This window comes from Stigmatopora nigra, chromosome 21 (genome assembly GCF_051989575.1).
Source record: "Stigmatopora nigra isolate UIUO_SnigA chromosome 21, RoL_Snig_1.1, whole genome shotgun sequence".
Taxonomy (NCBI): domain Eukaryota; kingdom Metazoa; phylum Chordata; class Actinopteri; order Syngnathiformes; family Syngnathidae; genus Stigmatopora; species Stigmatopora nigra.
Genome location: NC_135528.1, coordinates 5364275 through 5386676, shown reverse-complemented (window position 1 = coordinate 5386676; position 22402 = coordinate 5364275). Strand labels below are relative to the sequence as shown.

Genomic DNA, 22402 nt, shown 5'->3' with positions numbered 1-22402 from the left:
CAACCAATGACATTAAAACTTGCTGTTGTACTTTGAATGAAACAATGAAGAAAAAAGCAGCATACAAATATGCAATCTCGCTCTTCTCGGCGACTTTTGCAGCCAGTCTGCTTCTACTAATGAGTTCCTCAGAGACCGGAATTCACTTACGTACTTGCATCCATATTTGGGGCGAGCAAATACGCAAACATATCCACACACACAAACACTATCCATCTGCACCCCCTTTCTACAATATGGAATGTTGGTTCACATGATATCACACTAAGAAATGGCCCACCATGCATCAAAATTAAGTTGTGTCAAGGCATTTAGCTCCAAAAGTTAAAGTGACAATGCTGACATCTATCGGTGGAAGGGGGAACTACATTACACTACATTGTGTTATATGTCATATGATGAATTTTTCTTTTTGTGGATGGTCTACAATGAAATTAAGGATTTGTTTTAATATTTATATCGAGGGGAGGTGATTTGGGGGTAATTTTGGGCTTATATTTGTTTGTAGGTAAGGGGGTAGGCAGTCACAACCCTTAGCCTGTAGTAGCACACTAGTGCTTGTGACAATTGATACAAGGTGGAAGTGAAATTAACATGGGTGAAAAAGAAATGGCTATATTTATAAGTTTTGTTTCGAGTTTAGGCAAACGTCATCAGGAAAAGAATATCCAAGGTAGTATTAAAAAGTAGTTGTCTTACCTTATGTTGCTTCCCATCCCACCAAAAAACAGTAGTTGATAAAACTTGAATATCAAGACCTAGAGAAAAGATGATAATGTCAAAATATGGCAAGAATCACAATAACATTTGTTGTAAATTTGGTGATGACTAACAGTTCATGAGTTACAGTACAAAAATCCCAGTTTTTTGTTTGTTTTACTATAGAATTGCACTATTTCCAATACACCTACCTATATCTGAAAATAAAGTTCACATTGAGAATATATTAATTTTTTATACTGTCAATCTGCCTAAAATTTCACTCAAAACCATTTTTCTTTTCCTCAAATGTCCCATTTCGGCATAATATCATGCAAACGTCTCAAAAACAAAAGTGAAATAACTTCTATCCTACAAGAAAGTCAAAGAAGTACAACTTTATTTAAGTGTAAACAAAAACCAACAACAACAACAACAACAAAAACTGCATAGGAAATGTTTAAAGTCCAAAGAGTGTGGCGCCAGCAGCCAACGGCCAAAAATATTATAGTCTCCTTTGCCTTATTTAGACGGAAGACCTGACATCTGCGCTTCAACTGGGCACAAAGTGTGTGTAACACACACACACAGGCTCTCACACAAAAACACACACACACTCTCACACACAAAAACACACACTAAGGCCATCAAGAGGAAGCGCCAGCAGCGTTCATCTAAACTCAGCGGGCCGCGTCCACTCGCGCCACCTCCCGGACTACGAGGGGGTTACATTCATGGGGGTCCACTTGGACGAAAGACGCCCCAAATGAGGGCCGCTAGCGCCTCGCTGCTGGAGCGGGACTCAAACAGAGTTGCCCCCCCACCTTCCTGCCGGGACACCCTTTTGCTATTTTTGCTGATGTGGGCGGACGCGAGCCGACGATTAAAAAATAATGGAATTGTACGATGGGGGGGGTTAAGGGGTGTGTGCATCCAGCAGCGGGTCGCGAAGGGGCCGGCGTCCACCCGACGCCGTCGGGCCCTTTTCTTCACAAAATACATTCCAAAAGGGCCGACGGGAATCGGGCGGAGAGTCGTTTTTTTTTTTGTGTACTTGAAAGAAAAGCAGGGGATTCCATCAAAAGTAAATTGAGATTCAAGATGATTTCCACAGACACACACACACACACACACGAATCAGACTAAAGCTAAAGGTCAAAAACATGGGCAAAGGGGCTGAGATAGGGTGACAGGGGGCGCTCTACTTTAAATTCTAAAAAAAGGGACGACACATTTCAACGAGGGACGCCAGCGGGACAAAGCCGCTGGCAACTACCTGAGAGTTTTTTCCATTCTAATTTTTCACCAACCCTATTTTTTTGTAGTTTTTTTTGGTTTTTCCGATTCAAATATAGTACAATCATTTCAAAAAAGGAGGCCCGCTGACTATTTCTTTATCTTCTTTTTCCTCAAAGATAGCAGAGGTTAGAAATATGACAGACGGGCGTATGTGAGAATTCCTAGTCAAGCGGTCGCTTCCCGGATTGTCGAATCGGGAAGATTTCCGAAATCCTGCAAATAAAAGCACCTGGCGGTCAAAAAAAAGAATGACTGCTAGATGCTTTCCGCCTCTTAACATTAGTTTGGGATAAAAATGGAGGCACGGCCGATTGAAGGTTGCAACCAATACAATCGCAAATGTCAAAAAAATCCTATTGTCGCGCAAATACTCTGCTTTTGGGTGCACCTTTCCCCGATACTATTGTTATTTTTCCCGTCCATTTTAACTTTTTCTCCAACACCCAACCCAAAAACAGCCTTCAGTACAATAAGGATTTTGTTTTTTTAAAGCATGCAAACAAAAGAAAAAAAATAAATCAAAAAAGTTTTTAAAATACATTTTTTTCCTCTTAAAGAGTGAGGACCTCAGGATCTTAAAGATAGAATTTGCAATCTTTGTTCCCCAAAACAAAACAAAAAAAATCAATGCTGACTTGGATGAACGTAGCATAATACTGAAAACGCAAAAAAAAAAAAAGGGAGCATCAGCATGGTTTCTCCGTGTGCTAATCGAGAAACTTTTGCCGGAGCGACGTTTGGGTAAGGTTGTGCCGAAAATGGAGGACGATTCGACGATGGGTCGGGTTCGCCACGACCCTCCCTTCCCTCGCCCCCCTCCCTCGCGTGCGGTAACTAAAACGACGTGGGCGAATTTGTCGTCGCCGTCGTCGTGAGGTCAAAGAGAATCAATCAGGGCCCAGCCCATCGTTAAGTGCATCCCATTGGACGACATTTTCACCTCTGACGTAGCGGTCTGGCGACAACAACGCCATCGGCGTGGTCCTTGGCACGGAACTCTAAGAGATCGTTTTGGCACTATCCTAGCGACGGAAATATTTGGTTAGGTTGATGATTTTTTTTTTCGCTCTATCGCTTTAAAAACAACACAAAAAAAGGCAATTCAACGTACGGCGAATCCATCCAAAGCGAAAAGCTGCCCGAGGTTGCCAGATAGGAGACGTCAGACCAAAAAAAAAAAAACACATTGTCGACACCGCCGCCATCTTTTGGTCCCACGGTTATGTGTTAGATTAGCCACGTGTCCGCATCTGGTGAGGTAAGCTAACAAAAAAAAATATATGAGTCAAAAACGAGGTATTCAAGTAGAACCAACTAAGGTTTTTTCTTTTTTTTGAGGTATATGAACGCGAACAGTAGAGTCGAGGCGTCGAAGGTAAACAAACACTGAGGTTAAGCGAACATATCCCGCAAGGGGGTGTCGGCGCGGTTCATGTGCGGACGGGTCCTCTCCTCAGAGAAGAGAGCCTGTCGATTTTCACTAAAACGGGGAAGCCGCTAACAGAACACCAATTGTCGAGTGCGTTCACATGGGGCGCAGATTGGGGAATAATTCAAGGATTTCCTTTTTTTCTTCGCTACAGATCGAGAGGGAGAGGGAAAGAGTTCTCTTTGGTTTTCCTGTGTGGCTCGACGAAGGCTTTCAAACGGCGGGGGTTTCGCGAATGATCGGGCTCGGCGGGCGAAAAAAACTCCACGAGTTATCCGCCCAGTCAACTTTACCCGGCAACAATGATTTTTGAGAAACATGACTTTTTAACAACCAGTTTTTTTTAGTTGGCCACTGTGCAGATTTTCTAGCTTTGGTTGATTCTAGTATAGTTGGTCTTTAGACCTCCATCTTTAGAGGATGAGTTTAAGAGCGCGCCAGGCTTGGGAATTAGATAAATTGGCGTCGCGTTAAACTATCGATGGATCGATTGTACGGTGAAATGAGGGTTAATTGCCTTGGTTCGTTGCGTCTTTTAGATGGGGGAAAGAGCGTCCAATTCCGGTCGCTGAAAAACTCACGTTGTTTATGTGCACAGGCCAACGCAAAAAAATAATTGGCTTGGCCGCCATTGTAGTGAGTTGAGCGCGTCCGATGGACAAAAAAAGTAGTGCTTTGCCACCTCCTTGTGGCATCTACAGGCCGTTTAATGATGTAATCATATAGCTACTGGCCTTTTTTTCCAAATGGCATGGCCAATAGTGGGCTTCACTCTTAAATGGTAAGCATTTTTTTTGTTTTTGATGTCGTAATTTTCGTCCTCTGGACTTTGTCTACTTCTGAGGCTTTTGTCACACACTGCCTCAGAGGGGTGGGGGGGACAAAAGGTGTCATTTGTCTATGATTAAATCTCTAGGCTAACAAGTTCTTGGGGAAATTTCTACCCCCGCGTGGCTTTTTTTGCGGGTCCTCCCTTAAAGAGAAGAGCAAGAGGTACTTGCATAATAATCTGCCAGGTTGACGGGGGCGGATCTTTAGTCTGATCCGGTTTAACGAGATGCCGTCGGGGGGGAAACGCGTTTGATAATATCCAGTTGTCGGATTGAACGCCTGAAAAAAACGCCGATCATTTCAAAAATCGGCCAAAACTATTACCTGAGCTCATTTTGATATCGCCTAGCCTCGACGCCCCCAAAAAAAACGACGAAAAATGTCTTCGCCGATCACAAAAGACGTGGTGGCGATCTGAGTATTGTCTCAGCGACGACATTCAGGAGGTTGGCTTATCTCATTTTTCTTTAAAAAAAAATGCACAGCACAAATTCCATTGTTCCTGTGCAAATGAATTGAAGTCTATTTTTTCTTCGTCTTTAAATAAAAGTATAGAGGTAGGCTCTTTGTAAAACTTCACTGACTAATAAACTTCTGCTCAGTGACGACGAGTACATTCATAAAGAGCTAAATGAGGTAGGTGGGGTGGTAGGTAAGGGGTGAGGGGGGGGGGGGATACGAAGAGGGGGGTTCAGGAGGTACGAGAAAAGTGAGAAAAATTCCCTGAGAAGGATACTTGAGGGCGTCCGAGGAAAACTGGAACCGCCGACTTTCAAGGAGGGTCCACGGCTCTTTTTTTCCCTTTCTTTTTCCGTCTCTTTCTTTGATTATCCATCGTTGGAGGTCCCGGTTGACGGAGGAAAAAGAAAAAAAAAGTATCAAAAGATGGCCGTCTTGATTTCCCTTCTGGTCGACGTGTTCTCAAATCTTTCCCCGGGAGCTCCTCTTCTAGAACTTGAGGATCCGATTGTTCCCGAAGTCGACCACCACGATGACGCCGTCCGGCGTCACGGCCACCCCGGAGGGCCGGTCCATCTGTCCGAAACCGCTCCCCTGCGTTCCGAACTTGCATAAGAAATTGCCGTTGGGTTCGAAGACCTGCACGCGGTGGTTGCGGGAGTCGGCCACCACGATACGGTTCTCCTGGTCCACCGCCACGCCCTGGGGCCTGAGGAACTGCCCGTTGCCGATGCCCTCGGAACCCAGGAAGCGGGCCGACTGGCAGTCGGGGCGGATGACCAGCAGACGGTGGTTGTTGAAGTCGGTCACCACCAGGTGGTCCTCGTGGTTGAAGGCCACGCCTCGGGGCGAGTCAAAGTGTTTCCACAGGGCGCCCTCGAAGCCGTACTTGTTGAGGAAGGAACCGTCCGGGGAAAAGAGCTGCACGCGGTGGTTCCGGGTGTCCGAGACCAAGATCTTACCCTCGGAGTTGACGGCCACGTCCCAGGGGTAGTTGAACTGCCCGTTCTTGGTGCCCTTTTCCCCAAACTTCAGCAGGAATTGGCCCTCGAAGGTAAACACCTGTGGCAAAATCGACGGGGTCAGTAATATCTAAGGACTGTTTAATATCTAAGTACTGTTCAATATCCAAGTACTGTTTAATATCTAAGTACTGTTTAATATCTAAGTACTGTTTAATATCTAAGTACTGTTTAATATCCAAGTACTGTTTAGTATCTAAGTACTGTTTAATATCTAAGTACTGTTTAATATCTAAGTACTGTACAAAATCTAAGTACTGTATAAAATCTAAGTACTGTTTAATATCTAAGTACCGTTTAATAACTAAGTACTGTTTAATATCTAAGCACATTTTAATATCTAAGCACAGTTTAATATCTAAGTACTGTTGAAACCAGCTATCAAAATTATATTAGTGAGAGAGTTTAATATCTAAATATCTACTGTTTTCAACAGTACTTAGATATTAAACCTCTCTCTCTCTTAGATATTAAACCTCTCTCTCTCTTAGATATTAAACCTCTCTCTCTCTTAGATATTAAACTCTCTCTCATGAATATAATTTTGAGAGCTGGTTTCAACAGTAAACTCTCTGTCACCATTAGACCGGCGACCAAACGTCCGAGCACCACCGCACGCTTACCTGCACACGGTGATTGTCTTTGTCAGCCACGATGATTCGTCGCTGGCCGTCGCAGGCCACCCCGGCCGGGCGGTCGAACTGACCGGGGCGAGAGCCCAGAGAGCCAAACTTGTGGTTGAAGGCGCCGCAGGGTTTGAATATCTAAGTAAGACAGATGAGATTATCAAGCAGGCCAGTCGGAAACCGTACAAAGGCCGGCCGGCCGGTTTCCCACCTGTATGCGGTTGTTGCTGCGGTCGGCCACCACCACGTATCCCTCCTTGTCCACGCTGATCCCCCAGGGACGACACAGTTGTCCGTCACCCTCGCCTTCGCCCCCGAAGGACGAGACCTGGGATCCCAGGGAGCCGTAACTGCGCCCCGATTTGACAAAGACCTTGAAGGGGCTGCCCTGAATGTGCTGGTTGCACACCAGGACGGAAACCAGGTGCTCGCCCTCGCACTTGGCCACATAGGCCACCGTGTAGGAGCCGTTCTGATGGTCGGTCACCTCGGCCGCCGACAGGTTGGCGTCCGCCACCGACATGACGATAGCCGACACCATGTCGCCGCCGGAGAGGCGGGGCTCGCCGTCGTGGTCGTAGCCGATGACGGTGAAGGCGGCGTGCTTGCCGCGGAGGGCGCCGTTGAGACCGTCGCCGTGTGCTTTGGTGACTGGCGCGAAGGCGCCGCTGCTGATCAGGCCCATTGATTGGATGGCGATGTACAGAGCCTGGAATGGGAAAAGGGAAATGTTTTTTTCTCTCATCTTCTTATGTTGTGGTTCCCAGTACGCCCTCACCTGGTCCGGCGGTGTGAACATGAAGCGGTCGTCCTCCTGAGGCTGCATCAGGCTCCTCAACGCTTTGAGTTCGTGGATCTGCGCCATCATGCGCTCACGCGCCAGGAGAACGTCGATGTGACGGCCTTCGTCCAGGACTTGGCTGACGGCGGCGATGGTGCTGTCCAATTTGCTTAGGCTCTGGTGCAGTTTCTCCACCTGCAGGTACAGCGACTTGGCCTTCACCTGACGGATCTTCTCCAACTGTGGGTGGGGGGATCAAAAGTAAGTTTCAGTAAAAAAAAAAACATAGAAAAGCTTACACAAATGGAGAGGCAAAAATAGCTAAATTATATCGATTCATGTAAGTATTTCTTATATGAAATTTGAAAAAAAAGGCATTTACAAGCTGATTTTAACGTTTATTCTGGTAACCATTTGACTACAACCTCTCCAACCACCGGGCGGCAGTCATGTGCATTTTCTTTCATCGTAATAATGCATGTTGCAAATTGAGCTGTTCCGTAAATTTAGGTTTTTTGGACTATTTTTCTTAAATACAGGAAAACTTGCCAGTCAGATGGGTACAGAATTCCAACTCTGATTAATAATCAAATGCACATCATGATTTTGGCCCCCTCCAAGACCGTCAACAGGAAAATTGGCAAACTATAGAAACAAGGTGACGGAGACAAAGAATGAAACACAATAAGCCGAGCGTCTTCAATGGGGAGGGAAATCTTTCAGTCCCTCCCAAAAGAAAACCCTTTGTTGAATCCGGGCCCCGAGTAAAAGCGCCATTTGCACATGTGAGAGAGTGGATTTCCATTTTATAGTCCACTAAGGACAAAAGGCCCTCTGGCCTTTCTGGTGGAGAACCCTGAAGCCCAGCATCGGGAAGAAAAAGGACCCTTTTTTGGAAAACCAGCTTCCCTCGGAATAAGTATCGGCGACGGGTGTGACTCTGAAGCATCACCCCGACAGACAATGGCGCCCCGTCATCGCGCCGGCCAGGCAGGAAGCCCCCCGCCGAGCCGGTGGGGCTCGTCTTGAGTCATTCATTCTCATCTCTTGAGCTATTGTCCCGGGAAAGCGGGAGGTCTGAAAGCACGGCCATTGGTTAAGCACTTGTATTAATTTGGCCTGAATGGCTCAAGCCAGCGTAAAACGAGCGGCGCGCTTCTCGACTTTGCCTTGAATTTGACTGGATGAAATGTAGACTTTTGGGGAGTGGAAATGAAATAATGGAAAGCAGAAGCTCTCATCTTGAATAGATCAGCCCAGTCTTGGTGCAGACTTCTCGGGTTTCACGCACACACGCACTCGGCATTCCTTTTAAATCGGCGCTTCTTGTAGAAAATGAGAGAATTTACCATGGCAAGCCACAAACGGACATCTTTTTCGCCGCTAAAGGATTCAATTGAATTAAAGTGACATTTACGGCTGTGTCGAAATGTGTAAATCCTTCGAAGGCGCCGGAGATGGGATCCGAAACGCCGATAAGCTTAATCGGTCTGGATTGACACAAAGTGAAAGGCTGTCTCACTTTTATAGACAGACGGCTATGAAAAATAATCTAATAAAATAGTAAATGCATAGACATAGTCACACAGCAAGTAGGTTTATATGTATTATATATATATATTACTCTGAAACATGACTATAACACTACTCAAGTCCCAATCCTGACCACATCATCAGAAATCTGGTGTAAAAGATCAGATTTTTTAGATGTTTTTAGTTCTTCATTGGCCCTTATTAACAGTGATAGCCACCTAATTCAAATTGACTGGACATGTTCAATTGATGCCAACGTTCCAATCACACGAGTGGAAATCGTGTCTGGTAATTTCCATAAAATTGCAATTGGCTTTTTAGGAAATTTTGTTGTTTTATGGGCTACAAATCTACCTGCAACTTTCATCTGGCCCGACTGGTATTCCTAACGCTCTAGCCGGCATTCCTCAAAGTTTAGCAAGCAGACAGCGAGAAGCCGGCACATCGTAAATCTCCCCCTGTCAAATACCCTCGTAAAGACAACGGCTACAAGCGGGTAGAGAAATGCGCCATTCATCTGGACATGTCTGCGGGCGGCTCCATTGACTCTCGGCCAATGGGGCGTCCTCCTCCGCTTCCTACGAGCCAAACCGGCAAAGACTTAGCCGCAAATGCGTCACAGCTGTAAGCAGGTGAGACGCAGGTCATCTTTAAATTATTAGGAACCTAAATCTATGAGCATACTATTATTTAAAGGGGGGGATTCCAATTCAGTCCATCTATTTTTTACATATATCCTATTCAGGGTCATTGAAGGAGCGTGAGAATATTCCAGGTGAGCACAAGTATTGTAAAAGGACGTGATATATAGTCAGTTAGGTGAATCATTGTTTGAGCCATTGCCCTATTTCTTTTCATGGCAACCTAAAAAAGGTCCACTAGCAGCTTTGTCTGGACGTTGTTGGATTGACAGCTTCCTCCTAGTTGTTTGCAAATGGATTCGTTTATAGAAAATATCCAAGTATCAAACCATATGGAAAATTGAGCCAAGCATTGAGGCATAGATTTTGTTTTTTGTTCAGAGCTGACAACCTTTGTCAACCCTATTTCAGGAGTGAATACGCACAGGATTGATAGAAAATGTAGGAAAATAATAATAATATATATACATATTTTTTTTAAACTGTTATTATCATGCTCATATGGTTCACAATGGACTTGTGTTATCAAAATCATCCAGATTGGAATGCGATCGAATCAAATACGTAAGCAATGGTGTGAATTTCGAGGCATTTTAATTTGAAATTTGTCACTTTCAGAAATGGTCGCTTCCCCCCAAAAAATTAGGTGACATTTTTTGGGATTTCCGGAGTTTTGGGAGGTTAACCCTAACCCAAGCACACATAATAATGGGAGATGTTTTACCTTCCACAGTAGTTCGCACTCTCTCTCCTCCAGTGCTTTCTTGTGTCTGAGGACCAGGGCCTTCACTTCCGTTTGTACCACTTTAGCTTTAATCTCCACCTGCTCCGCCATGGCCTGGACCTTCTCCATGCCCAGCTAAAAAAAAGAGGGAAAAGAATATTCAGATGACCCTAATATTTCCAAAAAGGGGACAAAATATTACAATTTGACAAAAACAACCACATCTCTTGATCACAGGTTTTCCAAAATAAAAGCCCTCATCCAAACTTGACGTTTCTCGTATTGATTGGTTTGAATTTACGACGCGCGCTTTTGCCCAATATTTATCTGGCTGCTCCTTCTGCGTTTTGTGGGAGGTCAGAGGTCGAGGCGGACCGCACAGGGACAAAGGCGAGGTAGGATAAGGCCGCCTTTGTGATATGGGCTGCGGGGCTCAAAGGTCAGCTAAACCTTACAGGTCATGATCTGCAACCCTGGTCTTAGGAGGCATACCATACCAAACCAAACCCCCCCACCACACACACACACACTGGAAGCCCCGCTTGAACAAAGACCGGCAGCGGGGTATTTTTCCTCTTCATGGCTACGCCATCTGAAGTGGAAATCTGCAGGGACAACTAAATTAGTGGCAACAGAAAGGGTGAAATCCTGTGATAAGTTGGGTCATGTGACCACCTTTTTTTTTAAACACCATTTTGAGCATGAACCCCTTCGAGACATGAACAATAAACCAGAGTGATTATCATGTGGTGCGCCGCATCTATTTTTTGGATTAATAATCATATTATCATATAAACATGGTAGCATTCCTAGGTCAAATAAATATAAAATCTATAGTTGACAATGGCTGTGAATGAGTGAAGGCCTAAAATATGAACTGTTGAAGAATTTTAACTTTATTTTTTTAAAGCTACAAAATGACAAATCACAATGTACAAAAGTATTACTAGGGAAACATTTGTAAAAATACCAGAATCTGTCTTAAATTTTTCATTATTGTACACAAAGCTATGATTAATTAAGGAAATTGTCAAAGGAAAAATCTATTTAATGTATTTAATGTAAAGTGCTACTATTTGGAAACATTTGTAAAAATACCAGAATCTGTCTTAAATTTTTCATTATTGTACGCAAAGCTATGATTAATTAAGGAAATTGTCAAAAGGAAAAATCTATTTTTGACTAAATTCATGAGCAACCTATCCATAGATCCTAAAAATCATGTGACCTGGATTCTTTGAGTGTGCCCCCCCTCTACCCCCAATACGGCTTCCTGTCTTTATTGCTCTCTCTCTCTTACACACACTCCTCGTCCACCAAGTATTCCCAGCAGAGCACAGCTTGCTGCACAAAGAGTGACCAATCAGACCGCGGGGCTCGGACCGACCGGCACGGTCACAAGACCGGGGGTCAGAGGTCAGAGGAGATAATGGGGGTGGAGCGGGCGGAAATTTCCTACCTCAGGGGAGAGGAGTGTGTGCCTGTGTGTGTGTGTGTGTGTGTTTACGTATTATCTGGCGTCAGCATTTACTCTCGCCGTGACCTCCGATGGAAAGGAACGGCGAGTTGCCTCGCAGCAACCGAAATTGCCAGATGGCCGCCTAGATTTTCTTCTTGACATTCTACTGCTGAGAGGGGTTTAAAAAAATAATGAAATACAAAATAAAATGTAAAAAATGGTCAAGCGCAGACTATGAGGGACATGGTTTCCGTTTCAAAGCCATGTGTCTGTCGTTTAATGGCGAGGTGAACTAAGTCATACTGAGCTTTTGGAATTTTTCCCGCAAGACCCCGGGTGAACCCTGCAGGCCGGCTTGTCCGCGAGTCGCCCGGAGATACGGAGAGGTGGGTGGGGTAGGTCGGCGCTTTGCCCGAGGAAACGGCGTGTGTGTGCGAGCACGCCGCATGTAGCGTGACCTTAGATAGCATTTGGTGTTTCCACCATGTCTTACCAAGGTCACAAGTGTGTGTTCTAAGAGGACAGACTGATAAGCCAGTTGACTTAAAGAGCACTTTTATCTTTTGGAATGCTAGGAGAGTCTTTGCAGAGCCCAGCCGGCGAGCTTTTACTGCTTTCGTTTGAGGTAAAAGACCTCAAGTGGCTTTTGACACAATATCAAAATTGCTCGGTCAAGCCAGAGTCTAGACCAAACATGGGTAAACTACAGCCCGCTGGCCACACCCGGCCCGCCAACACTGTCCAAATGTATTTTTTTTCTTCTTCTTTTATCTTTTTTTAAATGACATTTTCATATTTCTTAATACATTCCTTTTAACTAGACTTTGTACTTTATACTTTTGACTTAAATGATGAGTGATGAGTATGGTAATGCTTGAGTCCTTTTTGTCTGTTTATGTTTCATATGTACTGTTAACGAATGCACTTTTTTATATGTATCATATCTTGTGCTGACCGGTCCATCTGTCAAATTTTTAAAGTCAATGTGGCCCCCGGGCCCAAAAGTTAGCCCACCCCTGGTCTAGATTTGAGTGAAAAAAAGGGGTATACAGTATTCAATTTCTAAGATCGGAAAGCATGATCTGGGAAAAAAAAGATAGTTTCTTAAAAGGCATTTTTATGTGTTAACTAATAGGCTCATGGACTCATTTGCGCCATCTACTGAAGTAGTATCCCCTCTACGTGACGCGGAAACACACAAAAAAGCAGCTCTCCCCTCGGCATTCCGCGATTAGCTAAATGACATGAGGCGGCAAGTGTCTGTGAGGCATGAACCCGTAGGGGGAGGACACGGGGGGGAATGTGGACAAGAGGTGGGCCAAGTGCCCGAGAGAGGATTTTTCCTTTCTCTCAAATCCTTTAAATACCTCATCTCCCCTCCCCCATTGGCCGCCCACTCCCCCTCCCCCGGTGACCTTCATCCCCGCCCCCGCCAGACCTCACCCCGCGTGACCCTCCCCTTTTCAGCACCAGCTGGACACCTCCGACCCGAGCGGAAAAATCCAGGGGACCGGTCAGCACAAGATACGATACATATAAAAAAGTGCATCCGTTAACAGTACATATGAAACATAAACAGTAAAAAAAGGACTCAAGTATTAACATACTCATCATTAAAGGAAAAAGTATAAAGTACAAAGTCGTCGAAAGGAATGTATTAAAAAATATTAAAATGTCATTTAAAAAAAGATAGAGGGGCTGTAAAACACGATAAACAAAAATAAAACTGGACAGAGCTACTGCCACTGGCTTCCGCGCCATTTTGGGGGAAGAAAATTAAAATACATTTTTAAAAAACGTCGGAGGGCCAGATTAAAAAGCCTAGCGGGCCGTATGTGGCCCGCGGCCCATAGTTTGCCCATTTCTGTTGCTAAAATGGGGAAGATTTCGTTTGGTTGCTAACGATGGGTACGTTTTGGGTTTCCATATAGTTCAAGACAATTGCGTAGAATCAAAGACGAGTGAACGCCCGTGTTTAGTTTTTGACACCCGACACTGGCCTCTCCTGCTCCGTGGCTTTTTCAAAGCTGTCCGGCAAGTATTGACTAGAGCCAGGATTTTTAACGAGACCCATTTTGGGTGGCTTGCGTGTGGACAGGTCATAAATTACACCGTGACTTCCTTTTTTACGATGGTGCTAACATATGACGTCTCGGGGCCATGCCATGATTTCAACGGGAAACCTGGATAGCCCTTTTCAGCTCACCTGGACGGCCTGCCTTCCCTTCTGTGCGTCGGCCAGCAGTTGAATGGTGACGGAGCGGCAGTCCTGAACCGCATCTTGGAGGTAAACAAAGGTGTGTCCTACGTGACGACCCATGCTGCACTCCCTGCAGATGGGCACTGAGCAGCTCTCGCAAAAGAACAGGAAAACCTGCAAAAAACAGAGAGAGAGGGTCCAAGGACCGTTTATTTGTGAATGAAAAGCATGACCGGACATTTGGTCGCTGGTCTTTTGGTCGCCGGTCTTTTGGTCACCGGTCAAATGTACTTAGATATTAAACAGTACTTAGATATTAAACAGTACTTAGATATTAAACAGTACATAGATATTAAACAGTACTGACTACTGCACTTACTTTTAAATTCAAAATCCAAAAGGAAATAAAAGGACAATTAAAATAAAAATGTACAAGCAATTATTTCCTATTTTTTTCTTTTATCTTGTGCTATTATTCAGAGTCATTGCCTTAAATGAAATGAACTTCTTTAACAAACTTTGGATCTCACTCCAAATCACTACTAAATCCATTGAAGTCCTAATAGTTAGTTGGGATGTCACTGATATGATCATGTGTCTTGATCACATCATTTTCAGAGGATTGGAATAGAGTGCAAAAGATGGACTTTTTAAAAATGTATTCACTTTAAATATGAACTAATTTTTGACAATACACGTCCAATCCATTTGAGAGAAACTCAGTGAGAGGACATTTTAACCTTTGTTGCCAAAACTCGTGCTGGCCTTCAACTGTCTGCACTGAGCTCTGATTGGTTGTAATGAAAGGCTAATTAAGTATGCACTGACCGCCGGATCAATGGATTGCAATAGCGGGAGGCCCAAGTGGACGGGGAGGGTCCTGCAATCAATCCATCAATAACAACCATTCACCGAGGGGGCGGCATAATCTAATGAGACCCAAACCTCCCCCCCACTACACACACACAATTATCACAATTTCTCTTCTTTCTTATTTCTCCAAAGAGTTTTTCCCTGATCTGTCACTCAAAAAGTCCCTCATAATGGCGTTTGTGTAAGTTGTTGACTCTATTTTGCTAAACTTTGTTTTGTTCTGCATATGGCAAAGAGTTCAACGGTCCTACGGTGAGGAAGAAGACCTCCATGAATACAATCTTTCAAATGACATAACACACACACAAGCTTTTACGAGACCATTCAATATTATTGACATTTCGACACGTCATCATGTGAGGGAGCTTTGTGCTTTTATGCTGCCTTTTTTTAAAAAAAAAAAAAAAGAAATTTAATCGTATCTAGAGATGTGGCAGATCCAATCAGATCATCTGGTTGTCATATCTGACGTCTATAGTCGTTAAATGCAAAGAAAAATGCCAACATTTTCAAATGAAATGGATTTCAGGTCTATAACTGTCAATAAAAGTGATAAAAGCAACAAAAAAATAAACTTACCTTTAGCTATGCATATTTCAAAAATACACACAGTACTCTAGCATGTATTTATATTCCGCCGATACATTACAATCTATATAAAGAAAATATTCCATTGGTAAATTACAAAAAAAATACAAATACTATAATATTTTTGGACGAACTTTTGCATAAAAGTCAAGAAAATCATAATAAGGGGAACTAAATTTAGCACACACCGGACATTTATTTTTAAATATAAATTGATTAAGGAGAACTAAAAATTAATTAGATGCACAACAACAAAAAATGGCTACGAAATTTCTTGCCGTTTTTTTTTCCTGCCGCGTGATAGGATGATAGTCGGGTCGGGAGTTGTCCGCAACATGCCGCTCTTTCACACTGGGCGCATACGGGGGGAACGGGGGGTCGCTAGGTCTTGAGTTATAGGATTTCATTAGTGCAGCGGATGTTACGTGCAATGCTCCCCCTCTTGCCATTAATCTCTCACGTTACAACAATTTTCCTTTAGCGCTTTTTGGAAGAACAGGTGACACTTCCATAATGCATCACCCGCATTTTTAGGCCCAATCCATGATTTTTTTTTTAATGAATGACCGTTTTTCCCATATTTTCAAACTATATCTAGACAGCAAATCCACTGAAAATGGATCATCCATGGAAATATTGGTCCGAATTCCATCCAATTTATTACATTCATTTCCAATGCCGCTTCCTTAGACGGAAATTTTTGCTCAAAAAGATGGTGCAAGTATCCAATATATAAGTCTTTTTGTGATGGATGCTACTACTATATAGCAAATACTGGTTGGTGTTACCTCCCCCCCCCCCGCTTCTTCGCTCCCTCCCTCCAGGCACTGGGAACTAGGGAAGAGGGCACGAACCCAAGCAGCCAATAAAAAGCCTCCAAATGGCGTGGGGGGAGGGTACGGGGCCTAGTAATGTCACACAACGCTGCTAGGAAAAAAAACTGGGCCTGCTCGACAAGAAGCGCTCTTACAAAAGAACTAAAGATCCTTTTTTGAAAACAAATATTAGCAAAAACATTTGTATATTAATTCATTTGGGATGAAAATCGCATTGAGAGATGGACACAATTTCACAATATAAATATTCATTTGCAAAAACATTGGAATTGTATTATAGTGTATGTAGGAAATTATTTTAATGTAAAAGGACAAAAAAGGTATTTGTTTTTACTACAGAAAAAAATATATATAATAAAAGATAAATTTGAATCATTAGTTGAAAATGCATTTTGGTAATATGACCCTTTCTTAAATGTACTATAATAAAATTAACCTTTTTTTAAACAACATTTTAGTCCAATTGATTTTTGGGAAAATGCAACAACAAAAAAATCGAATAAAAGCTGAATTTGAGTCACTATTTGAAAATGCATTTTGGTAATATGACCCTTTTTAAAATGTACTAAAATAAAAAAAAACCCTTTTTTTAAACACCATTTTGGGCAAATACTTTTATATTGTAGTATAATATCCTTTTATTTTTTTTAAAGCTGTGGAATTTGACTTAAGGCTTTTTTAAGGTGTCCAGTGGTAAAAAAGCAGAAAATTTAGGAGAGGACGCAAGCAGACGTGTCACAAAGTGACATTCCTACAGGCTCATCACATCAAATGGAGTTGGCAGTTCCAGACAAACACAAGAACTTCCTGTTCTAAACCAAACCTGCAGACCCCAAAGTCTGTTTTTTGTGAGGCAAAACCAAAAGAAATGCCTTTAGTCAGATCACAACTCCCCTATGACTCGATATCAACAAAATAAAAACACTTTTTCGGTCTATAAATTGCAGTTGAAGCTTAACACACCAAAAAATATCAAGAATCACCGCACAGAAGAATATAAACTGACACGAGACGGCATGTGAAATTAGTTTATGTTGGTCTAAACTCCGAGTTGTTGCGTGCGAGCTTGATTTATTGCACAAAATTAAAGTCCATTTAAATGGCTAAAATGCCTCCTTGCATTCTTTGTGGGAAAACGTAATACTTTAAACCAACAGGGAGAAAGTATTTGAACATGATGACTTTAAAAAAAAAACTATTTATAGTCCATAATACATCAGGTGTTTTTATGCGGGCATGACGTAAAAACTCGAAGTAAACAATATATTGAGTAATCAAGTTGAAAGGAGCCAGACCCTCCTCGTTCGTCCCCCCGCCCGCATAGTTTTTTTTTTTTTCATTCCTTCTTGGGTTCCCTTTCTAGTCGGCCCCTCGCGGGAACCTCCCGTTGGCGCGGCGCCACGCGCACACGCCTTTCGATGTTTTGAAACGAGGCCAGAAAGGCGACCGAAGAGGGCGGCGGCTCCGATGCGAGCCTCCCATTGGACGGCCGCAAGGGGAAAACAAACTGTCGTCAGCTGAACTCCTTAGCGAGCACGTGACTGGACTCCACGTGGTACAGTAGATACAGTAGCCAGAGGAGCAAAACAGGGAAGGGGGCGTGGCCCAGCGAGGATATTTCAATAGGGATGCCGAAGTCAGCGCGGCGTGGAGAAAGGATATTCGGGCAAAAGTGGCTACGTTAACAAGTCAGAATGAGACGGTAGGAAACGCAACATAATATGGATGACTAAACATGACTGTGCATTTTTCGGGGTTGTCTCCATGTCCGATTTGAGCCAATTTCTCCAGAGATACGTTTTTTTTTATTTACGTTTTTATTTTTTGGGGGAATAACCCCAACCCCTTTGGCCCTCTAAAATGTATAAGGGGGGACATCAAAAGCAGGCACGCACCCCCGAGGACTGGCGTTGCACAGGAAACGAGGCAACGCCGTCTAATTACGGGCCACATGTTGCGCGTTAGAAGCCTGGAAGTCCAAACTTCATAATCCAAGCCTGCTATTTGTGCACTAACACCTAAGTCCTATTCACGGGGTAACTATGTACAGATGGCGACGGGCAGAGGGGTTACGGGCAGAGAATAGGCCACCGTTGCCGTTGTTGCACACAAGCGTGGTCGCATTTCGGGTGGTGGTCGAAACCAAATAGCAACAGCTGACTGGAGAGGGGGAAATCGGCGGACTCTGTGACGGCCATTGTTTGAGTGGAAAGGTGATCATGTGACCTAAAATCTGAATTATGGTTCAAATCGGCTTTTAAAAATGTTATTATTTTCATGTATTTGGATATGATGTCCAACAGTTTAAGGATAAGAACAGAAAAAAAATATCTATTGTATAAAAGGTTAAAAAAACACAATAAAGGGCTCTCCATCGACTATTTTCCATACAAATTTAGTGTCATTTTTTTGCCATTGTCAAGTTTTAAGAAAAACAATCAAGGGTGCGCCGTTGACTATTTTTTATACAAATTTAGTGTCATTTTTTTTCGCCACCGTCTTATGCTCATGTCCAATTGCTTTGTGCAAATTAGAAATAAACAAGATTACACATGCTCTCTTGTTGACTGAATATTACCTGCTAGAATACTACAGTGGCGTCTAATAAGTCTATTTGGCGTGTTTGTGGGAGGTCATTGGCGAGCGGCGCCGACTCCTTTGTAACGCCGACGAGCGTTTAATCTATTGTAAAGACTGACAGAGGATTATCATATCATTAGCCGCTCCTCCGACCGAGCGGCGCGTGGGTTTGGCTGTCGGAGGGTGACGTTGCAGCCAGCTCGGGGCGCCCATTTGGTGTAATCCCATTATCCATTTAAACTTCCACACACAAGCCAGACGCTCGCTTGTGCCAATGTGACACGGCCCGTCTTCTTTGGACGGGACACCCACAAAATAAGGGGGCGGTGACGGAATTTAAAAGCGCCATTTAAAAGAGACATTTCTTCTCAAATTGGACATCACGTTTGATAAATCTAGTCTCCACCAAGACTGCATCTGAAAAAGTGGACTTTCTCATCTGTTAAGGTCTTTTTAGTCAAAAAAAACTATCCAAATTTGTAATGACGAGCATCAGAATGGTGCGTTCTGGAGTTGGCCACGCCCACAACGCCACTTGGTTAACAGGTAGAGAAAGCATGACCTTCTCTTGTGTCATCCCCCCTTCAGGGACCACAGTGAGTGCAGGCTGCCTTACTGGAGGGGGGTGGGGGGCTTTTTTACTGGAAAACGAAGCCCACCTATTTACTGGAAATGCAGGGGGGGGGGGGGTCAATGCCAATATTGGAAACCACCACAAAAAAATGACGAGTCTTTTTTTTCCAAAATAAAATGGGAATTCCCTGACCGTATTTTCACGACTATAAGGCGCAATTAAAAGTCTGAAATTTTCTCCCAAAAATAGACAGACCGCCTTATAATCCAGTGTACTTTATATATAGAAAAAAATAAAATATGCCTTATAGTTGTGAAAATACAGTAAATGTAATAACCTTCTGTTTTTGCACCCTTATCGCCTGCATATGAGAAAACAAGATGGCCACCTCCCCTCTGTCTACAGTACACAAATGACATTTAGGGAAGACATTTCTACTCACCACATGAAGGAGTTGCTAAAAGCCTTATTCATTGGGACCATATGGCATCATCATACTCATTCTATCATGACCAACTTGGTCCAGATCACATGATCAAACAAATAACTGGAGCATGGGTAGTTACATTGGGGTCTCCCCTAGTGTGTGTGGTAAATGTTAGGCTGTCTCTGCATGTATTTATGCATGCGAGTGTGTGTGAATGTGGGCGACCATGTTGTCTGTGGAGATCTAGGCAAAGAGCCACTTTGAACTTCTTTCCATCTGGTTCCGAGTATGGTTCTCTGCCATATTGCGTTAGAGCGTGATTCCCGACCACCGAGTCGTGCGAGACCATCAAAAAGCGCGTTGCTGGGAAATTTGCCAATTCCAGATCGCTAGTCCATGATGCATTTTTTTTTTTTAAATACAAGCGTGATGCATTTAAGCTTGTTTCTTTTAGTATGTTAGCACTGTAAAATGACAATAAGCAGTTTTTAGTTTACTACAATTCATATTTTATATTATTCCTTGAGAGCCATACTCGGAAAAAAAACATGGAAGAAAATGTGTGCATGATTTAGTCATGTCAAGTTTAAAGTAGAAAAATAATTCTTTTGACTACATTGTTATGCTATTGCTAATGATTGAGGATCAATTATTTATGAAAAATTAGATTAGAGTTGGTATTGAAGCCAGGCTCCTATTGGTGGATTCCCATCAAGAGCCATATGTGGCTCCCGAGCCATAGATTTCCTAGCAGTTTGATTTAAAGCTAAACATAGGCAACTACCAACCAAAACACACAAAAAAACATTATGAGGGCGTGTGTTTTTTGCTCACCTCATTGTCGTGGTGTTGGCAGAAGCTCATGCGATCCTGGAAGAGCGAGAGCAGGGCAAAGTTGTTCTGCAGGGAGTGCGCCAGGGAGACGGGCACGCCCGCTGGGCCCGGGTTGCTGTTGACCCGGGCCTGGTGGAGGTTCTCCCCCAGCCTCTCGATGAAGTGGTCCTTGGTCAGCCTGACCCGTTGATGCGCTCGCACGCAGTTGTCGCAAAGGTACTCTTGGCAGTCCAGGCAGTGGGAGGTGGCCAGGTTCTCTTCATCACAGGAACTGCACTGAGGTTCCCCCAGGAGGTGGGGGTGCAGGAGCCCCCCCTGCGTGTGGTGGAAGCCCGACGGGGCCAAGCCACCTCGCTGTGGCCGGTGGTGGCCGTTCTTGGTCTGGACGGGCTCCTCGGCGCTCACCACCACGTCCAACAGGTTGCTGAAGAGGAAGTTGGAGGACGGCAGGGAGTCCACGCCGGCCTCGGAGATGGACACCTTCTGGTCGCAGGTGGGGCAGCGCAATTTTAAGGGGTCGCCGGGACTGCGCTGGCCCTCCAGGCACTGCCTGCAGAAGGTGTGGAGGCAAGGCAGGACGTGGAGCCTCCTACTGCTCTGGCTGGATGAGCTGGAGGTGTGGGAAGAGGACGAGGACGTGGACGAGTTGGAGGAAATGGGTGCCGAGGAGCCGCAAAGCTCCTTGCAGAGCGGGCACGTCTGCAGGTCCGACTCGGGGAAGGATGCCATCTGGGCGAAAGGCTCACTTGGCGGCCCACCGATGCATTTGGAGGAGACGTCCAGCTACGGGACGCGTCGAGCCGGGGGAGGAAGGCGCCGACCGGAGGTAGGTGGGTAAGCGGGGAGCCGGGAAGTCGCTTCGCCAAGGAGGAGGAGGAGGACGATGTTCATCGGCGCGCCTTACATAACTCCCGTGCGAGAGACCGCCTAGTCTTTAGATTGAGTTATCAAGGTGGCAATAAGGCGTTATCAATCAATCCCTGAAATGTAACAACATCGAACAATGTTATTGATTCTGAGTGGGAGGCAGGTGGGTTTAAATTGAGCTTCATTTAAATAGAAAAGAAAAAATAAACAACAAATGGCGGTGGGGGGTGCTCAATTTCGGAGTGACTCTGGTTTGGCGACTTATGTCGTACAGGGAGGGGGGCGGGGCGGTGGTGGTGTTGGTGGTGGTCTCAGGCTCTCCTCCCCCACCGGTTAGGCAACATGACCACGGAGCTTGGTGTTAAGAGCAGAAAAAATGGCAGTTTACTTCTCTTCTTGTGTTTTTCGTCTCCGATCGACCATCATCGGTGGCAAGGCAGCTTGGAGTCGAACCTCGAACCCGATGACGGAAGGCAATTCGGTCAAGCGACGATCGCGGAGAGGAAGGAAATTGCTTGGCCAGGACGCGGAGAAACCAACATGTAATCAGTCAGGCAGTCGGCTCAATCACCCCGATCGCTCCCTCACTCGATCGGCGTCTTCCACATAAAAAAAGAACCCTTTGGAAGACAAATCGGTCCACCTCCCTCCCAGCTGTGATCCCTGTTGGCGTGCAGGAATTTTCACGCAGGCTTTTTCCTTAAACAACGTGGGGCAAAGGAGGAAAGGGGGAAAAACATAGCCGGCCAAAAGAATAGAATTAGATCCAAACCTCCGATGGTTTCTTCTTCTTCTCTTTTTTTGCTCCCTCTCCGGGGTAGAACCATCCAGACGAGCTCCCACGGGCGCGTGTTACCCCGGCTGTGGCTCCGGGTGCAGTTCGATTGAAGAGATTGAGGGGGGAGAAACATACTCGCTTCCGCTGCAGGGACTGGGAGGAAGGGGAGGGGCCAAAATGGGGGTGTGCACACACGCTCGTACCCGAGTCCGAGGGCCTGGGATAATTGCATTTTTTTTATTACAAAATAAAATGATGGTTAAGTATGGTCAATGTGTTTTGACCCTATAGATGACACTATTAAAATTGAATGACATCGGACTAAAGTCGTTCATTATGTGA

At 44.5% G+C, this 22402-nt stretch overlaps 1 protein-coding gene across 1 annotated transcript; it reads right to left on the bottom strand.

Moving 5' to 3' along the window:
* Positions 1-1082: 1082 nt before the first annotated feature.
* On the bottom strand, positions 1083-22159 carry trim71 (tripartite motif containing 71, E3 ubiquitin protein ligase). The gene is made up of 8 exons (XM_077744011.1): positions 22055-22159; positions 20416-21395; positions 13710-13877; positions 10045-10179; positions 7144-7386; positions 6577-7074; positions 6363-6503; positions 1083-5779 (listed from the first exon to the last, which is right to left on the bottom strand). The coding sequence occupies exons 2-8, from the start codon at positions 21142-21144 to the stop codon at positions 5207-5209; spliced, it is 2487 nt and encodes an 828-aa protein (XP_077600137.1). The 5' UTR covers positions 21145-21395; positions 22055-22159; the 3' UTR covers positions 1083-5206.
* Positions 22160-22402: the final 243 nt, after the last annotated feature.